The following is a 26894-nucleotide window of genomic DNA, read 5'->3' as shown; positions in this document are numbered from 1 at the left end:
CGCGCGGGATGAAGTGAGGTGAATGACTAAGCACATCACGCACTGTAGCCCTAATTTTTGCAGTTTGAGGTGCAACAGCAAGACTAGCACGAATCTTTCCCTCTTCACAGCTTCACAAATAGAAGATTTCTTTCTTGCCAAAGATCCTAGCAGTCTCAGCAGAGGATTGTTTTCTTTCCCTATTAAGTCAGGACTTTTACCTTTCCACTTAAAGTACTGCATGGCCTCATCTCCACAGATCTGAGATGGCTTCACTACTCTTGGGGCCATTGTTAAATAAAACCAGGGTTACTTGAACACAAGCACTTTGCTACCAGGACAGTCAGTTTGATAATCAGCTGCCTTAGTGACTAAGAGGTGGACAGGTGGATTTGCTTGACAAAGTGATCATTTGTGTCTGTGAGAGAATCTAGTAGATACTCAGAATGGTACACAATTTAAAAGTTCAGAATTGCTTTTAGACCAGTTTCCCACAGGTAAGTGAAACAATAGATATCCCAACCACAGAAAAAGGGGAGGGAAACCACTGTATCTCTCACCCCCCAACCCCCAACCCCACAAGAGCTCTAGAATGAATATATACTGTACTCAAAAACATTCCCATGACCCAGCGGGAAGCTGGCCAGAAAGAGGATGCATGAGGTCAAGTTGGCCAACCAGAGTTAGCTTTCCCAGGAAGTGGGTAATAACATGGAGCCTTCCAAAGTGGGAAGATATGCTTTTCATGTTATTGATTCACTTTTTGAACAATTAAGTACCTTGTTCAAAAGACAGCACCCCCTCTGGGGCTGGGAAGTGGCTCAGCAGTAGTGTGCTTGCCTTGCATGCATGAGGCCCTGGGTTCAATCCCTCAGCACCACATAAACAGAAAAAGCTGGAAGTGGCCTGTGGCTAAGTGGTAGAGAGCTAGCCTTGAGCTGAAGAGCTAGGGACAGCACCCAGGCCCAGGCCTTGAGTTCAGATCCCAAGTCTGACAAAATAAAAACAAAAAACAACAACAACAACAACAAAAAGACACTACCTCCTGAAAGTCTCACTCTTAGAAACTTTTTTTTGTGTACTCGTGTTTGAACTCAGGGACTTGTGCTTGCTAGGCAGGTACTCTGCTGCTGTTCTAGAATGAGGCCTAAAGGTATTTGAACAATAAAGGTATTGTTCAAGAACCATTCTACATGTGTGGGCACTGTCTGTATTGTGTTCTACAGGGACCAGAAAGCTTGTTGCTCAGGTGTGGGGTAAAAGCATGGGAACCCATGGTAGCACGGTCCCTGCTGCTTTCTGGTCTTAGCTTCAGCCAGAGGCCATGCGCTTGAGGTCTCATTAGTAAGGATGATGACCCAAACCAGGTGCTGGTGGTTCATCCTATAATCATAGCTACTCAGAAGGAAACCTATGGTTCAGAGCCACTCCAGGGAGAAAACTCTGAAAGATTCCATCTCCAATTAACTGGAGGTGTGATTCAAGTGGTAGAGCACCAGCTGCCAGCAAGCAAGTGGACCCAAGTGTGTGAGACCCTAAGTTCAAGCCCCAGTACCAGCATGAACATAAAATGTCTTAAAATAAGCATGCCTTAGCTGGCAGTTTACATTTATAACCCATAAACTATAAACCAGTGGCTTACTTTATAATCCTAGCTATTCAAGAAGGCTGTGATCTGAGGATTAAAGTGTGAAGCCAGCCTAGATAGAAAAACCCAAGCCAGAAATGGAGTTGTGATTCAAATGGTAGAGTGCCAGCTGCCAATGGGAAAAGCTGAGCATGAGTTCAAGCTCCAGTACCAACACCCAAACAAAAATGCAATGATGGCTCAGTTTCCCTGGAGAGAGGCATGTCCCTGAAGTGGGAGCCAGTGCCCTTGACCCTCTGCGAGCCGCTGTTAGCCTGGCTAGCTCCCCTTGGGGTTCCTTGGCCTTTTTCCTGGCAGAGTTCCCGTCTGCTGCCCCAATTCCTGCTCCCTGTTCATGTGGAGTCTATCTACACCTTTCTGGAAAGAATGTTTAGTCCTTGCTCTTTTTATTTAGTCTTAAGATAGAGTCTTGTTCTGTAACCTGGGCTGGCCTCAAACTCATCCTCCTCCTGTCTCTGTCTCCCAAGTGCTGAGATTAAAGGAGTGCACCTTTTTGCCTGACTCACTCTTTGTCTTTATTTTGCCTTCATACACAATCAATAGCTTAGCTGGATAGGGAATTTCAGGTTGGAAATTTTTTTTTCTTTGACAAGCTTGAAAAATTGCTTTGTACTTTTCTAGTTTCTCCAACTGCTGAGAAATCTAAAACATTTCTGATTTCTGACTCTTCCTGGCTTCCCCCTCTCCTCCATCCCTTCTGATATTATAGAATGTGAAAGTTTACAATGTACTCTGTTTTGTGAGGCTTTGGAGCTGAGAGGAGTCCTTCCATGCCTGGTGGGGGAAGGAGGGGATCCTTCCTGGGACTGTCTGTGTGGAATGATCTGAGGGAGCAGAAGACCATTTGGGAACAGAGGAGGCAGCTAGGCTGGACTTAGAGGATACAGGAGGCTGAAGAGGATGGGAAAGCAGGCTGGAAAGCTGGCTTAACTGCTCCATGGGGCATGGCCTCAAACTATCAGTAGAACATCTTGTGTATTGGCAGCTGAGCCCTGGTGATTGTTAGAAGGCTTTTACAATAGTTCAAGTAGACAGAATAGGAAAATTCAGGATGATTTCATGGAAATGGAGGGCAGAGAGTCTGTATGACTTAAGAGATGAAACAAACAGGATTTCTTGAGTAGATGATGGGTGAAGAGCTGAAGATGACCCCAGAGCCTGGTTCCTGGGGAAAACGTGGTAAGGAAGGCAGGAGGAGACCTTTGGCCTGGCTTGTGTGTGTGTGTGTGTGTGTGTGTGTGTGTGTGTGTGTGTGTGTGTGTGTGTGTGTGTGTGTGTGCATGCTGTTTGGGTGGGAGCGTGGAGGAGGGGAGAGAGGGAAGGGATAAGTTCTGCCATACAATAGATATTGGGCATGCACATCAAAAAGCTATGGTTCTTAAAATCCTGTGTTGGTTGAGAGAGAGGAGGGAGACGTGAGGAGGGTATAAACAAGGAATTCAGTCCCTTAGAAGGTGGAAGAATAATTTTCAAGTTGTTAAGAGAGATTATCAAAGGCAATTTTATTTTGTGATGCTCATAGGTTAATTAGTGCTGCCACTGGCTTCTAAGGTATCTAAAAACATCCACAGAGCGCCTGTTTGCTTAGTTCTACCTCATGTTTTGACAGAATCCAACCCTCTCTGCGCTGAGCCCTTAAAAAAGAGAAAGGAGCTCCTTTGTTTGGGATCTGTAGCAAAAGGAAAAGTAGAGAAGGGGCTCTCTTCCCCAGCCTCCGACTTCCTGTCTGTGGCATCTTCACACCATTGTCAGCTCTGGGCCTTGGGGAGGCGAGGAAAGAGTCCTGATCGTAAGGTTTGGCAATTTAAGGCTCTCTCTTGATGCCCTAAGCTAGAAAGATATCTACATAGTAAGGTGGGTCAGCAGGAGGGAGCTGTACAGAAGCAGGTGGCTTTTTCTACTCTGCATCTTTTGCTGGTCAGACGAGCCAGGTGTTTTTCTTAAAGATTCTGGTGCAGTTTGACCTGATTATTTCAAGCTCTTGGAGACACTGTGGTGACTAGCTTGCCATTGCTTGTGGGTCTAGATTGGGCTGCTTGGTTTCTTTGGCTGTGCTTCCTGGGGGAGTCCAAGAGAAATGTGGCAGCCCTTCTAGGCTTGCTGGGTCAGTGCACTGGAGGAGGATGCTGGCCAGATGTTTAACAATTGGGTATTTTGAAAACTAAAAGTGGACCCCAGCCTGTCACCATGTACTAACATCAACTCAAAATGGAAACCTGAAACTCTGAAACTACTGCAGGATAGAATAGGAGACACACTTGAACTTATAGGCACAGGCAGGAACTTCCTGAACAGAGTCCCAGGGTCACAACAAATTGGAGAGAGACTTGACAAATGGGACTGCCTTAAAATAAAAAGTTTCTGCACAGCGAAAGACATAGCAACCAAACTAAAAATACAGCCAGCTAATTGGAAAAAATGTTTACCAACAATATAGCAGACAAGGGCCTAATATCTATTATATGCAGGGAACTCAAGAAACTAATCCCTCCCAGATCTAACAAACCAATCATTAAATGGGCAAGGGTGCTAAAGAGAGACTTGTCGGAAGAAGAGATAAAAATGGCAAAGAAACATATAAGGAAATGTTCTTCATCCCAAGCTATAAAGGAAATGCAAATAAAAACAACCCCGAGATACCACCGTACCCAAGTCAGAATGGCCCACATTCTAAATTCAAACAATGACAAATGCTGGCGGGGATGCAGAGAAAGAGGAACCCTATTGCATTGCTGGTGGGAGTGTAAACTGATATGACCACTCTGGAAAGCAGTCTGGAGGGTCCTCAGAAAGCTAAATGTAGACCTCCCCTATGACCCAGTCATACCACTCCTAGACATCTACCCTGAGCAACAGGAACCAGGATACAAGGACACATGCACCTCCATGTTCATTGCAGCACCGTTCACAATAGCCAAGATATGGAAACAACCCAGATGCCCCACTACAGATGAATGGATCCAAAAATTGTGGAGCCTATATACAATGGAATATTATGTAACCATTAGAAAAAACAAAATAATGGCATTCACTGGGAAATGGATGGAACTAAAAAAAATTTTGAGCAAGGTAATAAGCCAAGAACAGAGAAACAAATGGCACATGGTTGCCCTGATATGTGGATGTTAAATCCAAAATGCAAGGAGATGAGACAAAGTAAACAGGACTCAAGAAACAAAGGACTTCCACTCAATTTGTCATATCACTTCTAAATGACTCATTGTTCTTGACCACGTATGTATGTATGTGTATGTGTGTGTGCATGTATGTGTATGTGTGTACATCTGAGGGATGCTAGGAAGAGGACACAGAATCAGAGGGAAATGGGAAAATATACAACAGAGGGGCCCATCAGCTGTACTCGACATGGATGAAAACAAGCTAAGCAATGGGAGGGAGGGAATGAGAGGGAAAGAGGGAACAGCTTACACTAAGCAAACGGAAAGAAATGTACATACATATCACCTGATGTAGAAGAAATAGTTGTATTGTCAAAGCCCATGGAATTCACAAACTTTATAGACCATGATAATGACAATTTGCCTCATGAAGGTTAAAATGTGTTTGTGACTTTAAGTATCACTATCTCACAATGCTGTGAAATTTATGGAATCATTTAATCTCAATAAAAAATTATTTAAAAAAAAAACAAGTGTTTTAAAATTGGAACCAACCCCCAAAATCTTTGGTCTCTGAGGAAGGAGGCGTTCCATGCAATTGAAGCCTGAGCTTTTAGGTGAGTCTGGAGCCTCCTCCCTCTATTTACCCCATCTCTTATCCCCTGCCTTCTTCAACCTTTCCTTCCTCTTCTTCCTAATACCCAGTAAATAGGACATTCCATAGACACCACATATGTAATGAGGTATGAATTCACAGCTAAAGTACATAAAGATTTCTCATATCCCAGTAAGAAAAAAAGACAGCTAGGTCAGCAGAAAAATGGGCAAGTAATAGGAACAGGCAATTCACCAAAGAGAATAGCTAAAAACAATACATAATCATGAGTAAATATTCAACTTCAGTAATAATCAGGGAACTGAAAAATTAAGACAAATTTAATATCATTTGATACCTACAAGATTAACAAAGATCATGGGCTGGGAAGGTGGCTCAATGGTAGAGTGCTTGCCTTGCATGCATGAGGCCCTGGGTTCGATTCCTCAGCACCACATAAGCAAAAAGAAAAAAAGCCGGAAGTGGTGTTCTGGCTCAAGTGGTAGCGTGCTAGCCTTGAGCTGAAGAGCTGAGGGACAGCTCCCAGGCCCAGAGTTCAGGCTCCACGACCGGACACCCTCCCCCCCCCCCAAAAAAAAAAAAAGATTAACAAAGATCAAACTCTGGCAGGTAAGAGTTGATAATGGCATAGAGAAATAGGAATCCTGTTGTATTTTGGTGACTCTACACATATTTATGATTAGTTTGGAGAAATAATTGGTGGCACTGACATTAACAATATGTCTGTTGACAGGTGGTGGTGGTTCACACCTGTCATCCTAGCTACTTAGGAAGCTGAGATTTGAGGATCAAGGTTCAAAGCCAGCCTGGGCAGGAAAGTCCATGAGAGACTCTTATCTCCAGTTAACCACCAGAAAACTGGAAGTAGTGCTGTGGCTCAAAGTGGTAGAGTACTAGCCTTGAACTAAAGACCTCAGGGACAGCAGTCAGGCCCCAAGGTCCAGCCCCAAGACTGACCAAAATAAGTGTGTCTGCTCATTGATAGAGCATTTCTAATTGTAGGTCCTTGAGAGATTCTTGTACATCTTTTGTATGGGATTATTGACTTTTAACATTTTGAACTCAATTTTTTAATGACTGTTTTCAGTCATACTCAAAAGTGGCACAAGTACTATTGTGGACTCCATGTACTTGTTACTCATCTTTGATAACTGTAATTTTTGCCAGTATGGTTGTTCATAGCTTAAAAACAGGAAAAAAAAAAAAAAAAAAAAGGAAACAGACAAGAGTTGGTGGCTCACGCTTGTAATCCTAGCTACTCAAGAGGCTGAGATCTGAGGATCATAGTTCTAAGCCAGCCTGGGCAGACAAACCTCAAGAAATTCTGATCTCTCATTAACTAGGAAAAAGCAGGAAGTAAAGGAGTGACTCAAGTAGTAGAGACTCAGCCATGAGCATAAAAGCCAGATGTGTGCACAGGTTCTGAATTCAAGCCCCAGTACTGGCATCAAAACAAAAACAAAAACCCTGTCTGTTGGCACTGTCTAGGTCCATGTGGGTTGCTAGAACACAACACTGTAAACTGAGGTGTTGCTAAGCAATAGGAATTTGTTCTTACCTTTCTAGGGGATGAGAAGTCTAAGATCAAAGTGGTGACAAGGGCTTACTTCTTTGGTCACAGATCATAGTGCCCTCCCAGGGCTGAGGGGCCTGAGGGAGTTCTCAGGAATCTCTTTTGTAAGGCCATTCCTCCTGGTCAGGAAGGCTGTGTCCTCATGACTACCACCTCCTAAAGGCCCCACCTCTAACACCATAACTTTGACTGGTAGGATGGCCACAAATGACTGGGAGGAATGTAGAACAGACCTATTCCATCAGTGGCAGTCCTTTATCTGGGCATGAATAAGCTATACTATATATAATACAATGTGTATCCTTTAAAAGTATTTCAAGTGAAAAAAGGGATGAGAGGGTGTTGCTTAGTGGTAAAGTACAAGCCTAGCATGCCTGAAGCCCTGGGTTTGAGCCTCAGCACTGCAGTGTTTTTGTTTTTGTCAGCTGTGGGGCTTGAACTCTGGGCCTGGGCGCTGTCCCTGAGCTCTTCAGCTCAAGGCTAGCACTCTACTACTTGAGCCACAGCACCACTTCCAGTTTTCTGGTTGTTAATTGGAGATAAGAGTCTCACAGACTTTACTGGCCAAGCTTTTGTTACCGCAATCCTCAGATCTCAGCCTCCTGAGGAGGTAGGATTACAGGTGTGAGCCACTGGCACCCAGCAAAATGTATTTTTAAGGAACAAAATATTTAAAAACAAAATAAAATAACAAATCTAGGCTAGGTGCCAGTGGCTCATGCCTATAATCCTAGCTACCTGGAAGGCTGAGATCTAGAGGATCCCAGTTCAAAGCCAGCCCAGGCAGAAACGTCTAAGAGACTCCATCTCCAATTGACTGACAAAAAGTCTAGATTGGCAGCATAGTAGAGTTTCACAGCAGTGACCAAGCAAACAAGCTGAGAGCCCAAGACCCTGAGTTCAAGCCACAGTACTGGCAATCAATTAATCAATCAATAAAATCTGTGTGTACCAATGTGGGTAGATTTCTAATATTGTATTTAAAAAGCAAGGTTAAAATCTGGCTTCATAGGGCTGAGGGAGTAGCTCAAATGGTAGAGCATGAAGCACTGCGTTCCATACCACATTGTGTATATGTATGCATGTAAATGTCACCGTGAAGTTCCCCCTTGTACAAAAAAATATAAGCTGATTTAAAAATCTAAAAAAAAAATTAATATTCTTGAAAAATAAAACACAAATCCTTGGTTACAGGTACACACGTGGTTAATCAGTGTGAAATCAAGGAAGGAGAGCTTGTCAGCTACTCACCCGTGGGGAGAGAAGGTGGAGTAGCTGGAGTAAGATTAGAAGGAACCACAGGATACTGGCAACTGTTTGTAGAGCATGCTTCTCTCCCCTTTTGGTAAATTAAACTTTATTTATTTATTTATTTTGGTAACTTGAGGGTTTGAGTTCAGGACCTTGCATTTTCTAGGCAGGTGTACTATTACTTGAGCCACACCTTCTTCCCTTTTTAGCCTTATTTTTCAAGTAAGGTTTTCTGTTTTTACCAGGAGCTGGCCTTAGACCAAGATCTTCCTGCTTACACCTCCATGTATCTGGGATGACAAGCGTGAATCTCTCTGTCCTACCATACATGACCTTTTTCTGCTCAGGAAAGATATCTCTGAGGATACTGAGGTCTTAGTCTAAACATTAACTTTATAAGCAAAAGAGCCTTTGTCTGTATGATTACGGCTCTTGACATGAAAAGTTTATTCAGGATTATTCAGATAGACCCTAAATGCCTTCACCAATGTCCCCAAATGACAGAGATTTACACTGAGAAGATGATGTGGAGGCAGAGGCAGGCCTTGAAGTGATGTGGCTACAAGCCAAGGAGTCCCAGCTACCACAGGAAGCTGGAAAGCAAGGAGCGGGTTCTCCCTGGGGCCTCCAGAGGGAGTGCAGCCCTGCCCACGCCTACATTTCAGTGTTTTAGAACAGATGTTGAATTTCTTGCCTCTAAAATGGAAAGAAGATATATTTCTGATGTTTTAAATCACTAAGTTGGTGGTAATTTGTGACCATGGCCATAGGAAACTAGGACATAAAGCATATGCAGTTCTTCCTTCTGTTGCCCGGTCAAGCTGGGCTCCAAGAACCTTTTCAGTGCCTGCAGTGGGAAGTGGACTCCTCTCCTCCCTCTGCCTTTCTGTGCTGTCTTTCTGGGGGTTTCCAGGTAGCTGGATTTGGGGTTCACTGAACTTAGTCTCTTGTTTTCTTGCCGTTTTTCTTATTTACTTCTTTTTTTTTCTGGATATTGTCCTGAATTGTCTTGTAATTCTTCTATTTATTATGCTTAAAAATTTCTGTCACTCTATTTTTAATTTCCTAGAGTGCTTTTTTCTTCTTGTTGCCTTTTTAAAATAACTGCCGCCTCTTACTTAATGGATGCCATAGCTTTTCTTGTTTCTCTGAAGAGATTATAGTTCCGTTTTGATTAAGTGTCTTCTTTCTGTATTCGTTTTCAGAGTTCCCTTTAAGACAACAATGTGTTTTTCTGATCTTTTGGCTTCTGTCCGGCTGGCCCTTACATTGAAGATTGTGACATTTTGCCTGGGAAGAGTGGGCTTGCAGAGTTTGCAGGCAATGGTCCACTGTATTAGGGGAGGCAGGCTTTTTCTTAGGAAGCAAAATCAGCCGCTAAAAAACTACTGCTCTGTATTGGTTATCTGTTTTGGCTGCTTTGTTAGTCAGCTTTCTGTTACTATAGCAAACACCTGAGATAATGAACTTATAAAGAGAAGAGGGGCTCGCAGCTTCAGAAGTTTCAGTTCTACCCTCCCCTCCCTGTGAGGCTTCCACACAGATTTCAAAGAAAGGCCCAAGAGGGCCAGCCATGTGTGGCATATTGAAATACCTGAAGACAGCCCCCGAGAGGAGAGGCATAAAGCTTTAAACTTAAGGCTGGGCTCTAATGGAGACCCCTGTTGGGGGTGCCAGAAACGTAGAATGTCTGCTGAGGAAGGCTGCAGGCAGTAAGTCTTCTCAGCCAGAGAGAGAAGCCATGTGGGCTGAAAAACAGCAAGGCCACAGTGCAGGGCCTGTGGAAGCCCATTGGAGATCCCACCACGATACCACATACCCTAGGTGCTAGACTTGGATCTACAGGCTTTCATGTTTGCCTGGCTCGGTTTCAGTTCTGCTTTGGTCTGATCCTTCTTTGCTATCCACCCAATGCTCCCATTTAAAATAGGAATGTTTACTCTGGGCCATTATATCTTGGAAGTCTGTAATTTGATTTTCATTTTACAGAGGTTTGTGGCTAAATGTTTGCCTTCAAACTCATAAAGGACTTTGAACTTGGACTTTTGAATGATGTTGGAACCCTAGGGGTACGGAGGTAGTCTAAATGCATTTTGTATTATGAGATGGGCATGAGCATCTTAGGGGTAGGGGTGGAATAGTATGGTTTATATATGATCTATCCCCGCCCCCCCCCCCCCAAGCTCTCCATGTGGTGGCACTATTTGGGAAGGTTCTGGAAAGGTTAGGAGATGAGACTTAGCTGCAGGAGGAAGGCCATTGGGGTTGGTTCTTGGGAATCTTTTGTCCTTGGACTTCTCCTGTTTCTTTCTGCTTCCTGTCCACAATTGGGTGAAGAAGTTCCTCCATTACGAGGTTTCACTGTCACAATGGTGGAGCCAAGCAACCCTAGACCATGAGCAACCTGTGAAACCTTAAGTTCCAATCATTCCTTTCCTCCTATCAGACATTTGTTCTTAGTGACAAAATAGAAATCCTTTCACACAAGGGTCTTATGCGGGGGTGGAGAGCGGCAACCAAGTTCCAAACTCTAGTCGTTTCCTGGAGAGCAGTCTCTGGCAGTCTTCTGGCTCATCCCCTGAGGAGGAGTCCCTGGTCACTCTGTGGAGCTGAGGAGCGGCCATCTCTATCCACAGACCTGCCCTCACTGCCTGGGCGCAGCCTGGTGGCTGTGTCTGCAGCCTCTCACTGCAGGGTCCAAGCCTGCTGTCTTTTGTAAGTGCCGTTCCACAGTGATCTGATAACCTGGCCATGCACCCTGAAACCTCCTGGCAGTGTGCCTTAGGCACGCGACCCAGCCTGTCCTGCCAGAGTGTCTGTCTGTAGCTCTACACCTGGAGCAGCTGGTGACTGTGTCACAGGCGTTATGGTGAGGAGTGGTGAGGAGGGCCATTGGTGCTGGCTGTCTCCATCCGTCCACGTGGATAGGAGAATCCCCTGGCTGCATGAGGGAGTGGGGCATGGGGGCTGTCCACTCCCTCACAGTTAAATCTGGCTATTTTGCAGCTCTGCCTCTCTCACTTTCTGAGGTATCAGCTACAGAGTTCTGGACTTTTCGGGTGCCTGTGGCTCCGATTCACTTCCTAGGGGAGCTTCCTCCTGTGTCCTTTTACCCTTTTGGTTGGTCTACATGCCACTTGTCACTGTTTTCTGGACCTCTGTCATCCACCACTGCCAGGGTTCTCACTTTGTCTTTGTGGCATGTGCTCTTTAAAAAAGAAATTTCTTGCTGATGTTTTAGTGGGATTTCAGAAGGGAATAGAAATGAACCATTGTGTTTGACCTACTACATTTCATTAGATCTAGTTAGTGTTTTATTTTAAAACAGTACCCTCCAGCTCACCTTGCTTTTCTCTTTCCTACACTTCCTCAAAGTTCTTGTCCAGACTTGGGTAGTTTGAACAAAACTTCCCTCATCTTTCAGCTTACTCCTGTCCTTGCCTTCCCCTCCCTAATCCCTAGGACTATTGCTTCAGCCACCAGGGAGACCTCTGGGGCTGAATCTATCAGAGCTCTGCAGCCTTCCTGTTCTTTATCCCCCAGCCTTGGAGCCCTGAGCTCTCAAGGTAGCACTCTGGCCCAGGCCCAATGCTGTATTTTCTCTCTGTGGATTTTGCCACATCATCTCTTTGAGGACAGCTCCATGATCTCTAGCTCCAGCTCAGCGCTCTCCCTGGGTGGGAGGTTCACGTGTAGCTGCCCAAGTGTCCTCCGTGGCTGGAAGTTGTCATTTATCTCCAGTTCTTGGGGGACCCTGTTGAGCCGATGGTTTCTACTTCCATCCACTTCTGTGGTCTTTGATTTTGTATGACCTTTGTTCACTTGAAAGCAGGAACCCAGAATTGCCCTTCTACACTGCATCTTTGCCCTTTCATCTAATGGGTGATGTTGATTTTGCCTTCTAAGTGTCTTGTTTGTCTGTCTCTCTCTTTTTCTCTAGTGCTAGTGTTTAACAAGTCCTTATCTTTCCAGGCAAATACTCTACCAATTGAACCACACACCCAGCCCTTTTTGCTTTAGTTATATTCTTATTTCTTTTTATGTGTGTGTGCCAGTCCTAGGCTTGAACTCAGGGCGTAGGTGCTATCCCTGAGCCTTTTTTGCTTAAAGCTAGCACTCTACCACTTGAGCCATAGCTCCACCTTCAGCTTTTTGCTGGTTAATTGGAGATAAGAGTCTCATGGACTCTTTGCTCAGGCTGGCTGGCTTCAAACCGAGATCCTCCGATCTCTGCTTCCTTAGTTGCTATAATTACAGGTATGAGCCACTGGTGCCCTTCTTCCTCTTCTTCCTTTTCTTCCTCTTCTTCTTCTTCTCTTATTATTATTACATAGGGTCTCATGCTTTTTGCTTAAGCCTACCTCTGTTTACCATATAGTTGAGCTTTCAGGCATGAGCCACTATGCAGTCTCCTAAGTATTTCTTGCTCAGTCCCTCCTTCATTCCCTTGTGTCCACCTTGGCTGAGGTCCTTATTACCTCTAATTGGCATTAGAATATCTTCCTGATTTGTCTCCCGCCTCTGGTCTGTCCAGCTTCCTCATAACTTCTGGAGTAGTCCCTGTTAATTGCAAATCTCTTTTCTTCCTGATTTCTCCATAGCATTCCCTGACATTGAAGGTGCAGCCCACGCTCCTTGCTGGTACGTGAGCTCTCTACCAGGAGCCCAGGTATCTGCCCATGGGCTCCACTCTAGCTCCTTTAATCCTTGCCTCACTGGTACACTCACCAGGCCTTTTGCTCTTGCCACCCCCACCCCTGGGCCTCCTCTGAGCCTCTTCTGAGCCTCCTTTCTTTGAGCATCCTTCTTCCTCCTCCTTTAAGATTGGTCCCTGGTGTCCCTGCTTCAGGAGGCCTTCCTACTGGCTCAGCCTAGCTCTTGGAGCAGCCGTGCATGCCAGCTTGTCACTGTTCACTTCTCCTTTCTGCAGCCTCCCACTCAGCCTTTCCTGGCTGAGCACAGACCTAAATAGCTGCAGGCTCAGAAACCACCACTGTGGCCTGCAGCATGATGTACAGATGAGAAACAGGGATGGCTGTATCAGCCCTGGGTTTTAGGCTCCATGTAGGTGTGAGTGTCTGTAGGGAATCCAGCTGCATTGGATTCATGGACTGCTGACACAGGACCAATACCAGGTGGCTTGAAACAACTGAGATTTTTGCCTCACAGATCTGGAGACTAATCAGGGCATCTGAGGGCCATACCCAGGGAGAGGGACCCAGAAGGTCCCTCTTCCAGCTCTTCTTGTGTTTGCTACCAACCCTTGGGTTCCCAGGTTTGTAGATGATCATTCCAGTCACACAGTCATTGTCACTCTGTATCTTCAGATCATCTCAGTGTGTATCTGTGACCATGTCTAAACTTCAGAGGACACCGTTCATATTAGATTAGCCTGATGATCCTTCTTGGGTCCCTTGGTAAAGACCTCATTTCCTAATCTGTCACGTGGCTTTTGTGTGTGGGGGGGGGGGGGGAGGTTGGTCATGGGGCTTGAATTCGGCCTGGGCACTGTTCCTCAGCTCTTCAGCTCTAGGCTAGCACTCTACCATTTGAACCACAGCGCCACTTCCGGTTTTCTGGTGCTTTATTGGAGATGAGAGTCTCACGGACTTTTCTGCCTGGGCTGGCTTTGAACTGCAATCCTCAGATCTCAGCTTCCTGAGTAGCTAGGATTACAGGCGTGAGCCACAGGTACCCGGCATCACATGCTTTTTGAAGCCATAAAGCGGGTAATACCTGCTTGTTCTGGGCTCACCAGACCTCAAAGTCACTAGGATGCATGAGAGTCCCAGTCTAATCCAGCCAGCGTTCATTGCCTATAATGAGGGGAGTGGAGGAAGTGAGTGGGGAGCAGGCCCATGGGACTGTCCAGCCAGGGCAGAGCAGTTAGGAGGAGGTCAGGAAGCTTCCTAGACTGCCTGAACACACTGTGGTAGGCGGTGTCTGTGGCTCTGCAAAGGAAGAATTCTAAATTCAAGTTTAGAGCTCAAGCCTATCACCTCACTCAGCCCTGAAATAGCTTTCATGGTTTCAATCCTCAGGCGCTGTCTTGAGTGTGTTCTGACCACTTTACCTGACCATCACAGCCTGGTAGCTGCTCTGCTGCTGTAACAAAGTACCTGAGAAGACACGTGAAGGGAGGAAGGATTGATTTTGAATTATCGGTTCAGTCCATAGCCACGTAGGCTCATGGTGAGGAAGTACATCATGGCAGGAAGTGATGGAGGAACAAGCGAGCAGGAAGGGTCTGGAGATAATATTCCCTTCACAGGCATGCCTTCAATGACCACCTTCTCCTACCACGCCCATTCCTAGTTCATACCTCCCAATAATGCCATCAAATTAGGAGTCCAATCCGTAGATAAGATCAGAGCCCTTATCCCTCACAGTCAGTTGATCATGAGCAATGTCTGTCTGTCTGTGGACATTGGAGACCCGGCCTGCGGCACGTGAGCCTTCAGGGAACATCTTACATGCAAACCACTACAGTGACTTACAAATACCACACTAGGAAGTCCGAAGTCCGGGTTTCAACATGTGGATTTGGGGAGAGACAAACATTCAGTTTGTGGACACTGCCCTTTTGCCCATCCTTGTGTCCTGTCAGCAGCACTTTGGGCCCTCGTCTATGTGGAGGGGAGACTCGGGTGTCCTGTTAGTTTATATGTGCAGCTCCTGGGAGGCTTATTAATAATGACTTATTAATCTTTGCCTGAGCGTTCTGTGATGTTTCTTCGTGAGTCCTCAGCCACACCCTGGTCTGCAGATTCATTGTGTGGCCTGACCCGTTCATCCATTCATCCATTCCCGTTATTTATATTACTTTGCTGTCAGATGCTAGGCTGAGTGTTGGCAAAACAGTAGGAGCAAACCTGTGAAGCCCCCTGTGTCCGAAGTGCCCGCGGTGTCTGGTAAGGGGGAAACAGTGTGCACTCCTGCCAAGGACACAGACGCCAGCTTGGGAGCCCCCAACGCAGGACATTGGCAGAGCTGTTTGAAGATGGCTGCCCCAGTGTGGTTAATGGAGCCAACTGGGTTGTTGGGCATCCAGGGAGGTGTTTCTAAACTGAGTCCTGAAGTATGTGGAGAAATCAGGGCAAGGGACTTTCCCCTGGGAGCTTTTCCCCAGAGGTTGGGTGCCACTGAGAGAAACGCTGCCCTAACTTGTTTCTCTTGCCAAGCCTGGGGGGGGGGGGGGGGTTGGGCCCAGCCTGGGCAGGGGCTGTGGGTCAGGTCAGCAATGGCAGCTCCCTGCACCAGAGGGCAGTGTTGGTCCTGAGATAGTCACTGCCACCATAGAGGCTGGACAGAGCAGCCACCTAGCATTGCCCTGGCCTCTCCCTGCCAATCCCCTCTAGGCCTTTGGCACCCCTCTCTTCCTCCCTACTCCGGGTCTCCCCCACTTGTCAAAACAGAAATTGTGAGTCCCAGGGGGCACCAACAGCTCAGGCCACCCTTGCCCCTATCTGTAGCCTTTGAGTGAAGGGACCATGTGATGGCTGATGCCCGGCAGCCCTGGCTGCATCTCTGCTGCTGAGGCCAAGAGACCAGGCAGCTGGAGCCCCAGCTGGCGCCTTCATGCTGGGTCTCTCTGCTTTGGTATTTTCTCTTCTGGCTCCTGTATCTGTCACCTGCATTGTACCTTGTGCCTTTCCCACCGTTCTCACTACCCAGCAATCTCAGCCTCAGTCTGTCCTCTCCTGGGCGCTTTGATAAGCGGCTGTTGCAACCTGAAAGCAGGCGCGTCCTCCTTTCATCCGTCCCTGCTGGCTGCCAGCCCCGGGGCCCCCAGTGGACACGTTTAGGACAACGCAGAGCAGCCTGGGGAAAGCAGCCCCATCCATCAGAAGCCACTGCCACCGGGGCAGAGTCCTCTGCCAACACTCTTTCTGGTTCACCCACATTTGCTGGCAGGGGTCCAGGCTCCCTGGGAGGGCAGAGCAGGCCAGGTGCAGGTGGTAGAGGCTGATAGAAAGGAGACAGGACCTTGCTGGTTAATTTGGAGATTCCTGGGGCCTGTTTCCGAGCCCTGCCTCCTCCTCGTCATTGGCTACTCCCTGGCGCATCTCTGAGGTAGCAGAGGCGCTTAGGTCTGCTGGCCTCTCTCACAGAGCCAGGGGCGGGCCCTTGCCCTCCTATGAGTGACCTTCAGCTGTCCTCTGAAACTTCAGAAGATGCCATGTAAAGACAGAGATCTTTAGGACCTGAGCAATGCAGACCCTAGAAGGAATACCACTTGGCCTATCACTTGGCCACAGCAGCCATTAGGGGAGCCCTGCCCCGACACCCAGCCAGACTGCTCCATTGGAAGCAGGTTCTTCTCCCCACAGTGGCCATATTGTCTGGACCCAAACTGGCCTGACACAAAAATGTGCGCTGCTACTCGGCACAAGGGGTAACCTAAGAGCTAGTTTAAGGTTGAAGTAGCCCTGTTACCACAACATGGGTGGTTTGGGGAGCAATTGGCTTATCTGGGACACATGACTTCGGCATTACTGGCCAGCTCCCAGGAGGGCAGCACAGAACTCCTGCTACAGGGATTTTTGTTTTGTTTTAACATCAGAAGTACTTCTCTAGTTCTGATAGTCCTGGCTCCAGGTACTTGTCTCACACACATAGAACTTAGCCATCTTCTGCAGGGAAGCTATCAACGCTGGGCTCCTCCTTGGCTGGTGATCTTGAGTGTGTTCCTTAATCACACAGCGCCTGCTTCCAGATGTGTACAAGGGAATGATGGGTTGGTGAGGTTTACATGTGGGCTATCCCCTGAATATAGCAGTGAACCCCTTAAAGAGTAGAGGTCTCTCTGGGTTCACTGTTCAGCATCGGGTCCCCACCAGCTGGGGCAGAGCCGAGCCAGTGGGCAGAGCCCGGCCACTGCTGTGCCCTGTAGCACACGTGGTGGCACAGCAGGCCAGGGCGATGACGTCAAGACCTTTGTCCTGCCGCATCTCACAGTGTTGTGGGCACTGTCCCAACGCCATGATTTCCACTCCTGTCTGGAAGGGAGACGGCGAGTTCATGGATCCAGTGTCAGGGGGAAAACTGAAACCAGAAGAGAGGAGGAAGCTCTGTGAGCTGTCCTGGGAGGCGGCGGCGGAGAGGCCCGTGTGCCAGACGCTCCTGCTTCACTGTGGCTCGTCCTGGCGTGCAGGGAGTTATTTACCTGTCCCCGGGTGACAGCCATCGCTGTCTGGTTTCCCTGTGTCTAATGCACAACCGGAGGCTAAGAATGGGGTCTGTCAGTCGGCATTTGCAGAAAATAGCAAACAGACCTCGCTAGGCTATCAGCACTCTGGAGAGAGGAAAGCGGGGTGAAGGCTTTGGGGAAGTGGCCATGGCTCTTCTCATGTCATTTCTCCATGCTGTGGTCAGAAAAGGAGTTTTGCTTGTCACCATATCACCATAGCATGCAAGGTAGCATGGTATCCCCGAGCCTACTGCTGGGCCTAGCCTTCCTGGGGAGGAGAGCCCCTGCCTCTGGTTACAGCCTCCCTTCTGGAAGGACTGGAGCGCAACACAGGGAGCAGCAAGGTTTCAGGACCAGCGGACACAACTGAGTTCCAGGGCTCAACAGGTGAAGCCCTCAGAAGCTTTAAGGCACATTCTCAGCCAAACTGTCAATCATCATGACTTCCTGATAACCATCTACCACCAGCACCCCAAGGCCGAGCACAGGGAGGGCCCGCGGAATGCTGGCCCCTGCCCCACACCTGTTGTGTGCCTTGTGTGATGTGGAAGCACCTGGAACAGTTCTGGCCTGAGGGCCATATCTGTGACCACCTCCTAAGAAGGTGAGGAAAGAGGCTGGACACACCAGGATGCTAGAGGTTGGCCTTGGACAAGCTGGGGACAGGGCTCCCCTTGAATGCCACAGGTTCCAAGGGGGCCTCAGGGGGCCTGGAGCCTTGTTGTCAACCCTCTCCCACCTAAACATGCTTCTCTCCTGGGGGTCTCCCTGGGGGGGGGGGCTCTAACCTGTGGTGTTTCCTATCTACCACCAGTGTCTGAAAAGGCCTCTCCTTCAGCTTCCAGGCATGGGTGAGGTTTTGAAACAGCAGGATCTGCCTATTCAGCTCCTACCTCCCAACCATTGGAGACCCCCAGATGAGCCACTCCACCAGCACCTGCTTCCAGACCAGGCTGTATACAGCTTTCCTACGGAAGGGTTTCTCTAACTGAACTTGATTTTGGAAAGGCCTTGGCTTTGAGTCTAGGAAGGCAGTGAGATTCAACAAAGGAAAAGCCAGGTTAAGCCATTTGCTAAAAAAAGGTGCAGATGTTCTCCACATAAGATAGTGTTTTTCTTTATCTTTGTGTCTGCAAGGCCTTGTTCTGTTTTCCTGCTCCTGTGCTGAGCCAGACAACCTTCAGCAGGGCTGCTGGGGCAGGGACAGGGCTCCTCCTGGTCAGGACAGTCGCCTTTGAATCCTGCAAGCCCAGTAACGGCTCCATGACCAGGGACCGGGGTACCATACTGCCTTGCTTGCTGCTGCTGCTACTACGGACAACAAAACTGCTTTTCTGCCCACAGAGAGGGAGCTGGGCTTACTAGACACTTGGAGCTGCATGGGGATAGGGAAGAGACAGGGTGGTGGCCAAAGCCAGGGGGAGAGTGAATACACACTGGCCAATCCCATCACACGCAGTATTCCCTCCTGAGCGGCCTCCTTGGCCTGCTCTACCTGCAAGCTGACATTTGTGTGCCTTTGACTTCAAATGGCAGTATGTCCTAAATTCATCACCGAAGCCAGCTTGCAGCCTCAGGCTGCCTTCCTGGAGTCTTGCCCATGCCTGAGGTTCCAGGGGGGCAGGTTCCGGGCTCTGGCTTACCTCCTCCCTGCAGACCCCCCCCTTCCCTCCCAGGTAGCCAGCGGCCCATCACATCCTCCGGAGGTATTGCCCCTTCCCTTGATTTCAGCCTTGGCTACCGCCCAGGCCTCCAGCAGTTGGTGCCGGAGACCTTTGTATTCTGGGGCCAGTGACCTCTGAGCAGTGGCCTGTGGTGGGTTCTCTGCCACGTCCTCTTGTGTGCTGGGAGCCAGGAGCAGGGTGACTACTCCAAGTCAGCGCCACTGTCCACGCCTGCTCCAGCCCTGAGGTAGGTTTGTGCATGTGGAAGGAGGGCTCAGTGCCTGGGTCTGGCGCTGGCTCTGAGTGGGTCCTACCCTACGAACTGCCCCGCGTGTGGAGCCCGGCAGGCTCCGTGCCACCAGCGCACAGCAGAAGGCTGGGGCGGAGGGCGTGGGGGACCCCCGAGGACTTTGTGGGTGGGGCAGCGAGGCAGCTGGAGTGCTGGTGAGGGGCATGCAGGGCTGTGGGGAGGCTGGAGGAGTCCTTCTCCATCTCCGCATTCATCTGGGAGGAGGAAGGGGCAGGGAGAACGAGACGGAGGCTGGCACTCCTGACCCGGTCATACGCACTGCCTCGGTCAATTCCCAGAGTGACCTGTCTAGATGGGGGGGGTGGTACCTGAGTTTTGAGACGGGCATGACCTCAGGCGTGCTACGTCGTGGAGCAGGCAAAAGGAGAGCTGGGCTCAGCACAGAACAGCCAGCCGTGGGCTTGTGTCCTGCCCCTGCCTGTGGGGCCCCTGTGGGCTTCTCTGTGCTCTGACTCATCTGAAGGGCCGTCACTTTCCTGACGAGAAACATCTGCCAGGCCAGCTCCCGGCCAGCGCCTGCACCTGGGAGCGCACGTCTCAAATCCAGGCCTGCTTTGGTGGTGCTCTGCAGGAACACAGGGAGGGAGGAGGGGCGTCCTACACCCCCACAGCCCTGGTTCCTAGTGAAGTGTGACTGCCAGTCCAGTCCGGGAGAGGCTTGGTGTTGGGGAGCCAGCTCCGCCTTCCGGGGCTCCTCAGGCGACACCACTACCATCGCGCTCACGGGATCCTCTTCCCTTATCTGGGGATGGAAGAGGACAGCGGGTGTGCGAGAAAGGACAACAAAAATGTCCTACTCACCCATCGGATGAATGCCCAAATGCCTATACGCGCAAACCCACCTGGTGGGGAAAGACAGACAGACTGGAAATGGCTTGAGAGTTCTCTGGTGGGGGTGGGGGTGGGGGTGTGAGGGCCTTGGTGTCCGTGGGCTGTCCACAGGGGCGAGGCTGCTCACCTGCACACGGGACAGACTGTGGGTGCAGCACCGCTGGCGTCCTGGGCAAGAGCAGCCTCATCGTTCCATGTTCCTCGCCTTCATGTCCGGTGAGGGGAAGCTTCCAACGTTGACCATTTTTGTTGGGTTTGTTGCAAATAGGGCTCACTCTTGACTTCAAGAATGAGCTTGGGAGCCGGGCACCAGTGGCTCACACCTGTAATCCCAGCTACTCAGGAGGCTGAGATCTGAGGATCATGGTTCAAAGGCAGCTCCGGCAGGAAAGCCCATGAGACTCTTATCTCCAATAAACCGCTCAGAAAACCGGAAGTGGTGCTGTGGCTCAAGTGGTAGAGTGCTAGCCTTGAACTGAAGAGCTGAGGGACAGTGCCCAGGCCCAGAGGACCTCAGGACCGACCAAAAATAAATAAATAATGAGCTCATCCAATGCAGCCCCCGTGGCCCTCACCAGAGTGCCCTGGAAGCCCAGGACAGCTCTGCTAAAAGCAGAGCTCAGGATCAGGAGGTTGTACGGATCTATGAGTGGGAGATGACAGATGCCCATATCTGCATTCGCCACCCTGAGCAGCCATCAGGGCCACTGTCGCCTTCCTCCCTGAGTCCCAGCCCCTAGCTGGGCCACTCCTGCGAAGGGGTGTTGGGCCATGTGGCCCCAAAGCCTAGTCTAGAATCGGCCACAGGTTTGAGTTGCCCTTGTGATTTTGAAGTGATTCCAATCCTGACATAAAGTTGCAAAATCTACCCCTTTCGGAACTCCCCAAGCACTAGTAACGAAGCAAGTACTTCATTATTCTCAGATTTTCTCCAGAACATTTGCATGCAAATTGCAGTTGTGATGCTTCCAAGCCCCCAAATACTTCAGCGTTTTCTCCCAAGAATGAGGATGCACAGTCCAGTGAGCAAGATCAGAAATAAACATGGATACGGCACTGTTTAATCTACAGCTCTTATTTGAACTTTGTCAGTCTTCCCTCAGTGCCCCTGGCTGCAAGTCCAGGGTCCGGTCCCGCTCACTCGTGCATTTTGTTGTTGTCTCTTCGGCTTCCTTTCATCAGAAATCATTTCCAAGTCTCTGTCTCTCATGACCTTTGACATGTTTGAGGAGTGCAAGCCGGTTTTTCAGTGGGGTTTCCCTTAGTTTGGGTTTGTTGAGGCAGGAACCCACAGGAAGACTCGGCGGCTCTCTCAGGAGGGGTAGCACGTCAGTTTGGTGCTGGTGATGTGAACTGTTCTCTCTTGGTCCATGAAGTGTCTTCCTGGTTTTTCCATGCCCTCTTCACAGTGGTCTCCTATCTACAGTTTCACTTTCCTCAGTTTTAGTTACTTATGGCCAGTTTCTGTTCAAAATTATAAGACAGAAAATTCCAGAATTAGAACTTGTGGCTCCTACCCATAATCCTACCCATAATCCTACTGAGGAGGCCGAGATCTGAGCATCAAGGTTCAAAGCCAACCTGGGCAGAAAAGTCTTCAGAGACTTTTATCTCTAATTAACCAGCATAAAGCTGGAAGTGGAGGTGTGGCTCAAATGGTAGAGTGCCAATCAGGAGCACAAAGGCTGTGAGAGGCCAGGCGCCAGGGGCTCATGCCTGTAATCCTTGCTACTCAGGAGGCTGAGATCTGAGGATCGCGGTTCAAAGCCAGCCAGGGCAGGAAAGTCTGTGAGACTCTAATCTCCAATAAACTACCAGAAAACTGCAAGTGGCACTGTGGCTCAAGTGGTAGAGTGCTAGCCTTGAGCTGAATAGCTGAGGGATAGCGCCCAGGCACAGAGTTCAAGTCCCACAACAACAACAACAAACTGTGTGAGAGCTTGGGGCCTGGTGTTCAAGCCCAAATATGAGTACCCACCTTACCCCACACCTCCCCACCAAAAAAGGTGCTCTTTCTTTTCCTTTATTTTCCTCTTTCCATATTATAGGCCATCATATGACACAGGGCTTCTGTAATGTTTGTTTATTTACTGAGTTTGTTTTTATACTTCTAAAACTGAAATGGCTGCGTCAAGCATTTTAAAATTTTACCAGAAGTGAGTCACGTGGTTAGATAAAAGCCAGGGAACAAGGTAGAGGCTGCCATGGAATAGAGAGGCTGGACAGACCTCTCTGATCTGAGCAACTGTTTTCATACTAGACTGGGCCTGGTTATTCTTCATTTATAAAATGAGGATGTAAATTGCCTCATTTAAAATTTTAAATTGTATAACGCACCTGACAGGAAATTTACCGTCTTATGCTCTCTCTCCTCTCTCCCTCCCCTCTTTCTCTCTTCTCTCTCCTGTCTCCCATCCCTCTTCCTCCCCCCACCCCCACCCCATGCCAGTACTGGGACTTGAACTCAGGGCGTTGGCTCGCTCCCTTACCTTTCTTGCTCAAAGCTGACTTTCCACCACTTGAGCCTCAGCTCTACTTCTGGCTTTTTGGTGGTTAATTGGAGATAAGAATTTTACAGACTTTCCTGCCTGGCTGGCTTCAAACTGTGATCTTCAGATCTCAGCCTCCTGATTAGCGAGGACTATAGGTGTGAAGCCACCAGCTCTTGGTCCATCTTACTATTTTTTTTTTTTTGTCAGTTATGGGGCTTGAACTCTGGGCCTGGGCGCTGTCCCTGCACTCTTCAGCTCAAGGCGAGCGTTCTACTGCTTGAGCCACAGTGCCACTTCCGGTTTTCTAGTGGTTTATTGGAAATAAGAGTCTCACGGATGTTCCTGCCCGGGCTGGCTTTGAACCGCGATCCTCAGATCTCAGCCTCCTGAGTAGCTAGGATGACAGACAAGAGTCACCGGTGCCCAACCATCTTACTATTTTTAAGTGCATAGTTCAATGGCATTTTGTACCTCCACATTGTTGTACAACCATAGCCGCCGCCGTCTGTCTACAGAACTCTTTCATCTTGTGAAACTGAAACTCCATCCCCATTAAATACTAATCCCCCAGTCCCTGTCCCCAGCCCTGCCCCCCACCACTCTTTCATGAGTTTGACCACTCTATGGGCCTCTTTTAAGTGGAATCTTACAGCATTTGTTTTTCTGGGTACAGCCTGTTGCACTTGCCATCAGTCAATGTCATTAATCATTAATTTAGTAGTCATCATAGAAAGAAGGATACGTATGGCTACACGAAAAAACCTACATGCGTACAGCACAGGCTTCCTCCTGGGAGAGCAGGCTGGTGAGGATCAGCACTTGGCATGGTCTAGATTGTCACCTGGCCTGGCCAGCAGGACCTGAGGTGGCGTGCAGGCTGGGTGTTGGCCCAGGAGATTGTCCCGCTGGGGCCTGGGCTGTGTGCCCAGGCCAACACTGAGGAGAGGCTCTCCTTCCCCCTCCAGCACTGGGGTTTGAATTCAAAAGCTTGAATCAGGCTTGTATTCAGGCTTGCTAGGAAAGTGTGCTAACTGCCACCTGAACCATGCTCCTAATCATTGCTTTAGTTATTTTTTACTTCTTTTCCTCTCTCTTTCTCTCTCTCTCTTTCTCTCTCTCCCCCCCTCCTCTCTCATCTCTCTCTCACTTTTTTTTTCAGTTGCTAGGGTTTGAACTCAGGGTCTCATACTTGTTCAGCTTGCTCAGATGGTATTCTATCACTCGAGCCATGCTTCCAGCCTGTGCTTTAGTTGTTTTCAGCTAGGTTCTCTCATTTTGCCTGGGTCCTGCTACTTAGGTCTCCAGAGCTGCATAGCTGGGATCACAGGTGTGCACCACAAGTCCTGGTTTATTTATTGAGAATGCTTCTCACTTTTTACTTGGACTGGTTTAGAACTGTGATCCTCCTGATCTCTGACTCTGGAGAGCCACTCGCCCTCTTTTTCTCTTCTTAAGACTTCTTTCCTGTCTGTTTCCATGCTATCTTTATTTCCTCTGCTGCTTCATCTTGTCGGCTGTCTCTTGGTGCCCTCTAAGCATCTCTTATGAGCTTGTAGTGCCATGTGTTAACCACTGCGGTATGAACTAGAACGTGAGAGTGAGTGGGAATTTGAATTTGCTTCTTCTGTAGAGCTTGGCCATAAATGGAAGAGAGAGCTGGCACTGACTTCTGCATGTAAGTTTGTTTGACCTCGGTGCCGAAGCGGCTCTAATCAGGGCTCTGCTTGCCCTCTGCAGATGCTGAAGTTCCGGACCGTCCGAGGGGGCCTGCGGCTCCTGGGTATCCGCCGGAGTTCCACTGCCCCCTCTCCAAATGTGGGGCACCTGGAGTACAAGCCCATCAAGAAAGTCATGGTGGCCAACCGAGGTGAGTGCTCCCACGGCCAGCCCCGCCTTGGCCTCCTCCTCACCCTTGCCTCTACCTCTCCCGCCTGTTTCTCTCCTCACTTCTTGCCCCATTGCCCCCAGGCGAGATTGCCATCCGCGTGTTCCGGGCCTGCACGGAGCTGGGGATCCGCACCGTGGCCATCTACTCCGAGCAGGACACAGGCCAGATGCACCGGCAGAAAGCCGACGAAGCCTACCTCATTGGCCGTGGACTTGCACCTGTGCAGGCCTACCTGCACATCCCAGACATCATCAAAGTGGCCAAGGTGAGCTTGGCCTGGCCTGCGTCCAAGCAGCCCTGAGTGCCCAGGGCTCTCCCTAGGCTGGAGCCACGTCTTGTGCTGTGCCTGGCACCCAGGCCAGCCAGCAATAAGTCAGGGGAGGGAGAGGTGCCCAGAAAGGAATGGGAAGAGGTCAGAGAGGCCGCTAGACCTCAAGGAGACTAAGGGCGACTGCCTCCCTGACCCTCCGCAGGAGAACGGGGTGGATGCCGTGCACCCTGGCTATGGGTTCCTCTCCGAGCGCGCAGACTTCGCCCAGGCCTGCCATGATGCTGGGGTCCGGTTCATCGGGCCGAGCCCAGAAGTGGTTCGTAAGATGGGAGACAAGGTGGAGGCCCGGGCCATCGCCATCGCTGCAGGTGAAGCAGAGCTCCTCACGAGGAGGTTGACGGGGAGGGGCTGTTTGGTTGGGAGCCAGCCTGTTACAGTGTCCTGCACCTGTCCCCACAGGTGTCCCCGTGGTCCCCGGCACTGACGCCCCCATCACTTCCCTGCACGAGGCCCACGAGTTCTCCAACACCTATGGCTTCCCCATCATCTTCAAGGCTGCCTATGGGGGCGGGGGCCGCGGCATGAGGGTCGTGCACAGCTACGAGGTGAGCACAGGCGCTGACGCCAGTGGCCGAGCGGGGGCACACAGCCCCGGTGGCCCCACAGCATTCTGGGAAGTGGTCAGGGGTCTTGGCAGAAGGCACACAGCCAGGGCCTCACATCTGCCTGGCCTTGCCCTCCCTCGCAGGAGCTGGAGGAGAATTACACGCGCGCCTACTCCGAGGCGCTGGCGGCGTTCGGCAACGGCGCACTGTTTGTGGAGAAGTTCATCGAGAAGCCGCGGCACATCGAGGTGCAGATCTTGGGTGAGTGGGGAGCATGCACACTCCTCCGCCCGGACCGCCTCACCGGGCGGCACACGCCCATTTCTTTCTGCTTTATAGCTGCTGCTTTGGGATAGTTCAAGGCCTCAGGGTTGCGCAGGAATGCCTCCAGAAATGGAGTTCTGAAATCAGATGGCTGTTGGTTTTTACCACTTAATGACCACCCCAGCTGCCTGGCCCCAGTGTCCACACGGGGCTGTTGGAGGTGTGTAAAGTCCACACAAAAGGCTGAGCCCCATTTCCCACCTGCTCCAGGGGACCAGTATGGGAACATCCTGCACCTGTATGAGCGGGACTGCTCCATCCAGCGGCGGCACCAGAAGGTGGTGGAGATCGCCCCTGCCGCACACCTGGACCCGCAGCTCCGCACGCGCCTCACCAGCGACTCGGTCAAGCTTGCGAAGCAGGTGAGGGAGGTGGAGACAGGCCCAAGCCGCCGCCTCCCCCCCCCACCCCCAGGGTCCTCACAGCCAGTGCTACTAGCGCCCCAGTGGGCAGCTGACAGGGAGCAGGGAGACCCAGGCTGCCCAGTTCAGAGCTGAAATGAAATGCTGGGCTCTGCTGGCAGAGGAGCCTGGATGAGGCCACACAGAAGAGAAGGAAGGAAGGGAGGAAAGAAGAAAGACAGGGAGAGAGGGAAGAAGAAGGAAGGAGGGAGGGAGGGAGGGAGGGAGGGAGGGAGGAAGGAAAGAAGGAAGGAAGGGAGGGAGGGAGGGAGGAAGGAAGGAAGGAAGGAAGGAAGGAAGGAAGGAAGGAAGGAAGGAAGAGAGGAAGGAAGGAAGGAAGGAAGGAAGAGAGGAAGGAAGGAAGGGAGGGAAGGAGGGAGGGAGGGAGGGAGGGAGGGAGGGAGGGAAAGGAGCCCCAGCCACCCCATCTGCCCCTGTTGTGCAGACCAGGCTTCGTTGTGGCACCAGCTCACCCCGGATAAAGGGAATGAGATTCCTTGGACTCAGAATGAAGGCACTCCTTCCTTGCTGGCTCTTTCCTCTCTTGCATCACAGTCGTCCCCACCCATTTCCTCGCTGAGATTCCCTTCCACTCCCCAGGGTCTGGGCTGTTGAGCTCTGGGTATGGAGGTGGCAGGAGGGGAGCCATCCTCCCCCACAGTTCCAGTCCCCATGGGCTTCAGCGCTGTCTACTTCCGACCTCCAGGCTAGCCTGGACCCACAGAGTTGGGG

At 49.9% G+C, this 26894-nt stretch overlaps 1 protein-coding gene across 2 annotated transcripts in view; it reads left to right on the top strand.

The window, feature by feature from the left end:
• Pc (pyruvate carboxylase) overlaps positions 1-26894 on the top strand; it is a 113471-nt gene that overhangs the window by 68177 nt on the left and 18400 nt on the right. Inside the window, exons 1-7 of one of the 2 annotated variants that reach the window (XM_042675779.1) lie at positions 19090-19287; positions 24411-24540; positions 24642-24826; positions 25035-25200; positions 25292-25437; positions 25581-25698; positions 25972-26123. In XM_042675779.1, the coding sequence (XP_042531713.1) occupies positions 24411-24540; positions 24642-24826; positions 25035-25200; positions 25292-25437; positions 25581-25698; positions 25972-26123 (897 nt within the window). In that variant the 5' untranslated portion in view covers positions 19090-19287. Of the gene's footprint in view, positions 1-19089; positions 19288-24410; positions 24541-24641; positions 24827-25034; positions 25201-25291; positions 25438-25580; positions 25699-25971; positions 26124-26894 lie in introns of those variants that run through there. The other variant, XM_042675781.1, reaches the window with a different exon arrangement.

Source organism: Dipodomys spectabilis, unplaced genomic scaffold (assembly GCF_019054845.1).
Source record: "Dipodomys spectabilis isolate Male_0828 unplaced genomic scaffold, ASM1905484v1 ptg000030l, whole genome shotgun sequence".
Classification (NCBI taxonomy): Eukaryota; Metazoa; Chordata; class Mammalia; order Rodentia; family Heteromyidae; genus Dipodomys; species Dipodomys spectabilis.
The sequence above is the reverse complement of the archived record's forward strand: the minus strand, read 5'-3'. Positions and strand labels throughout refer to the sequence as shown.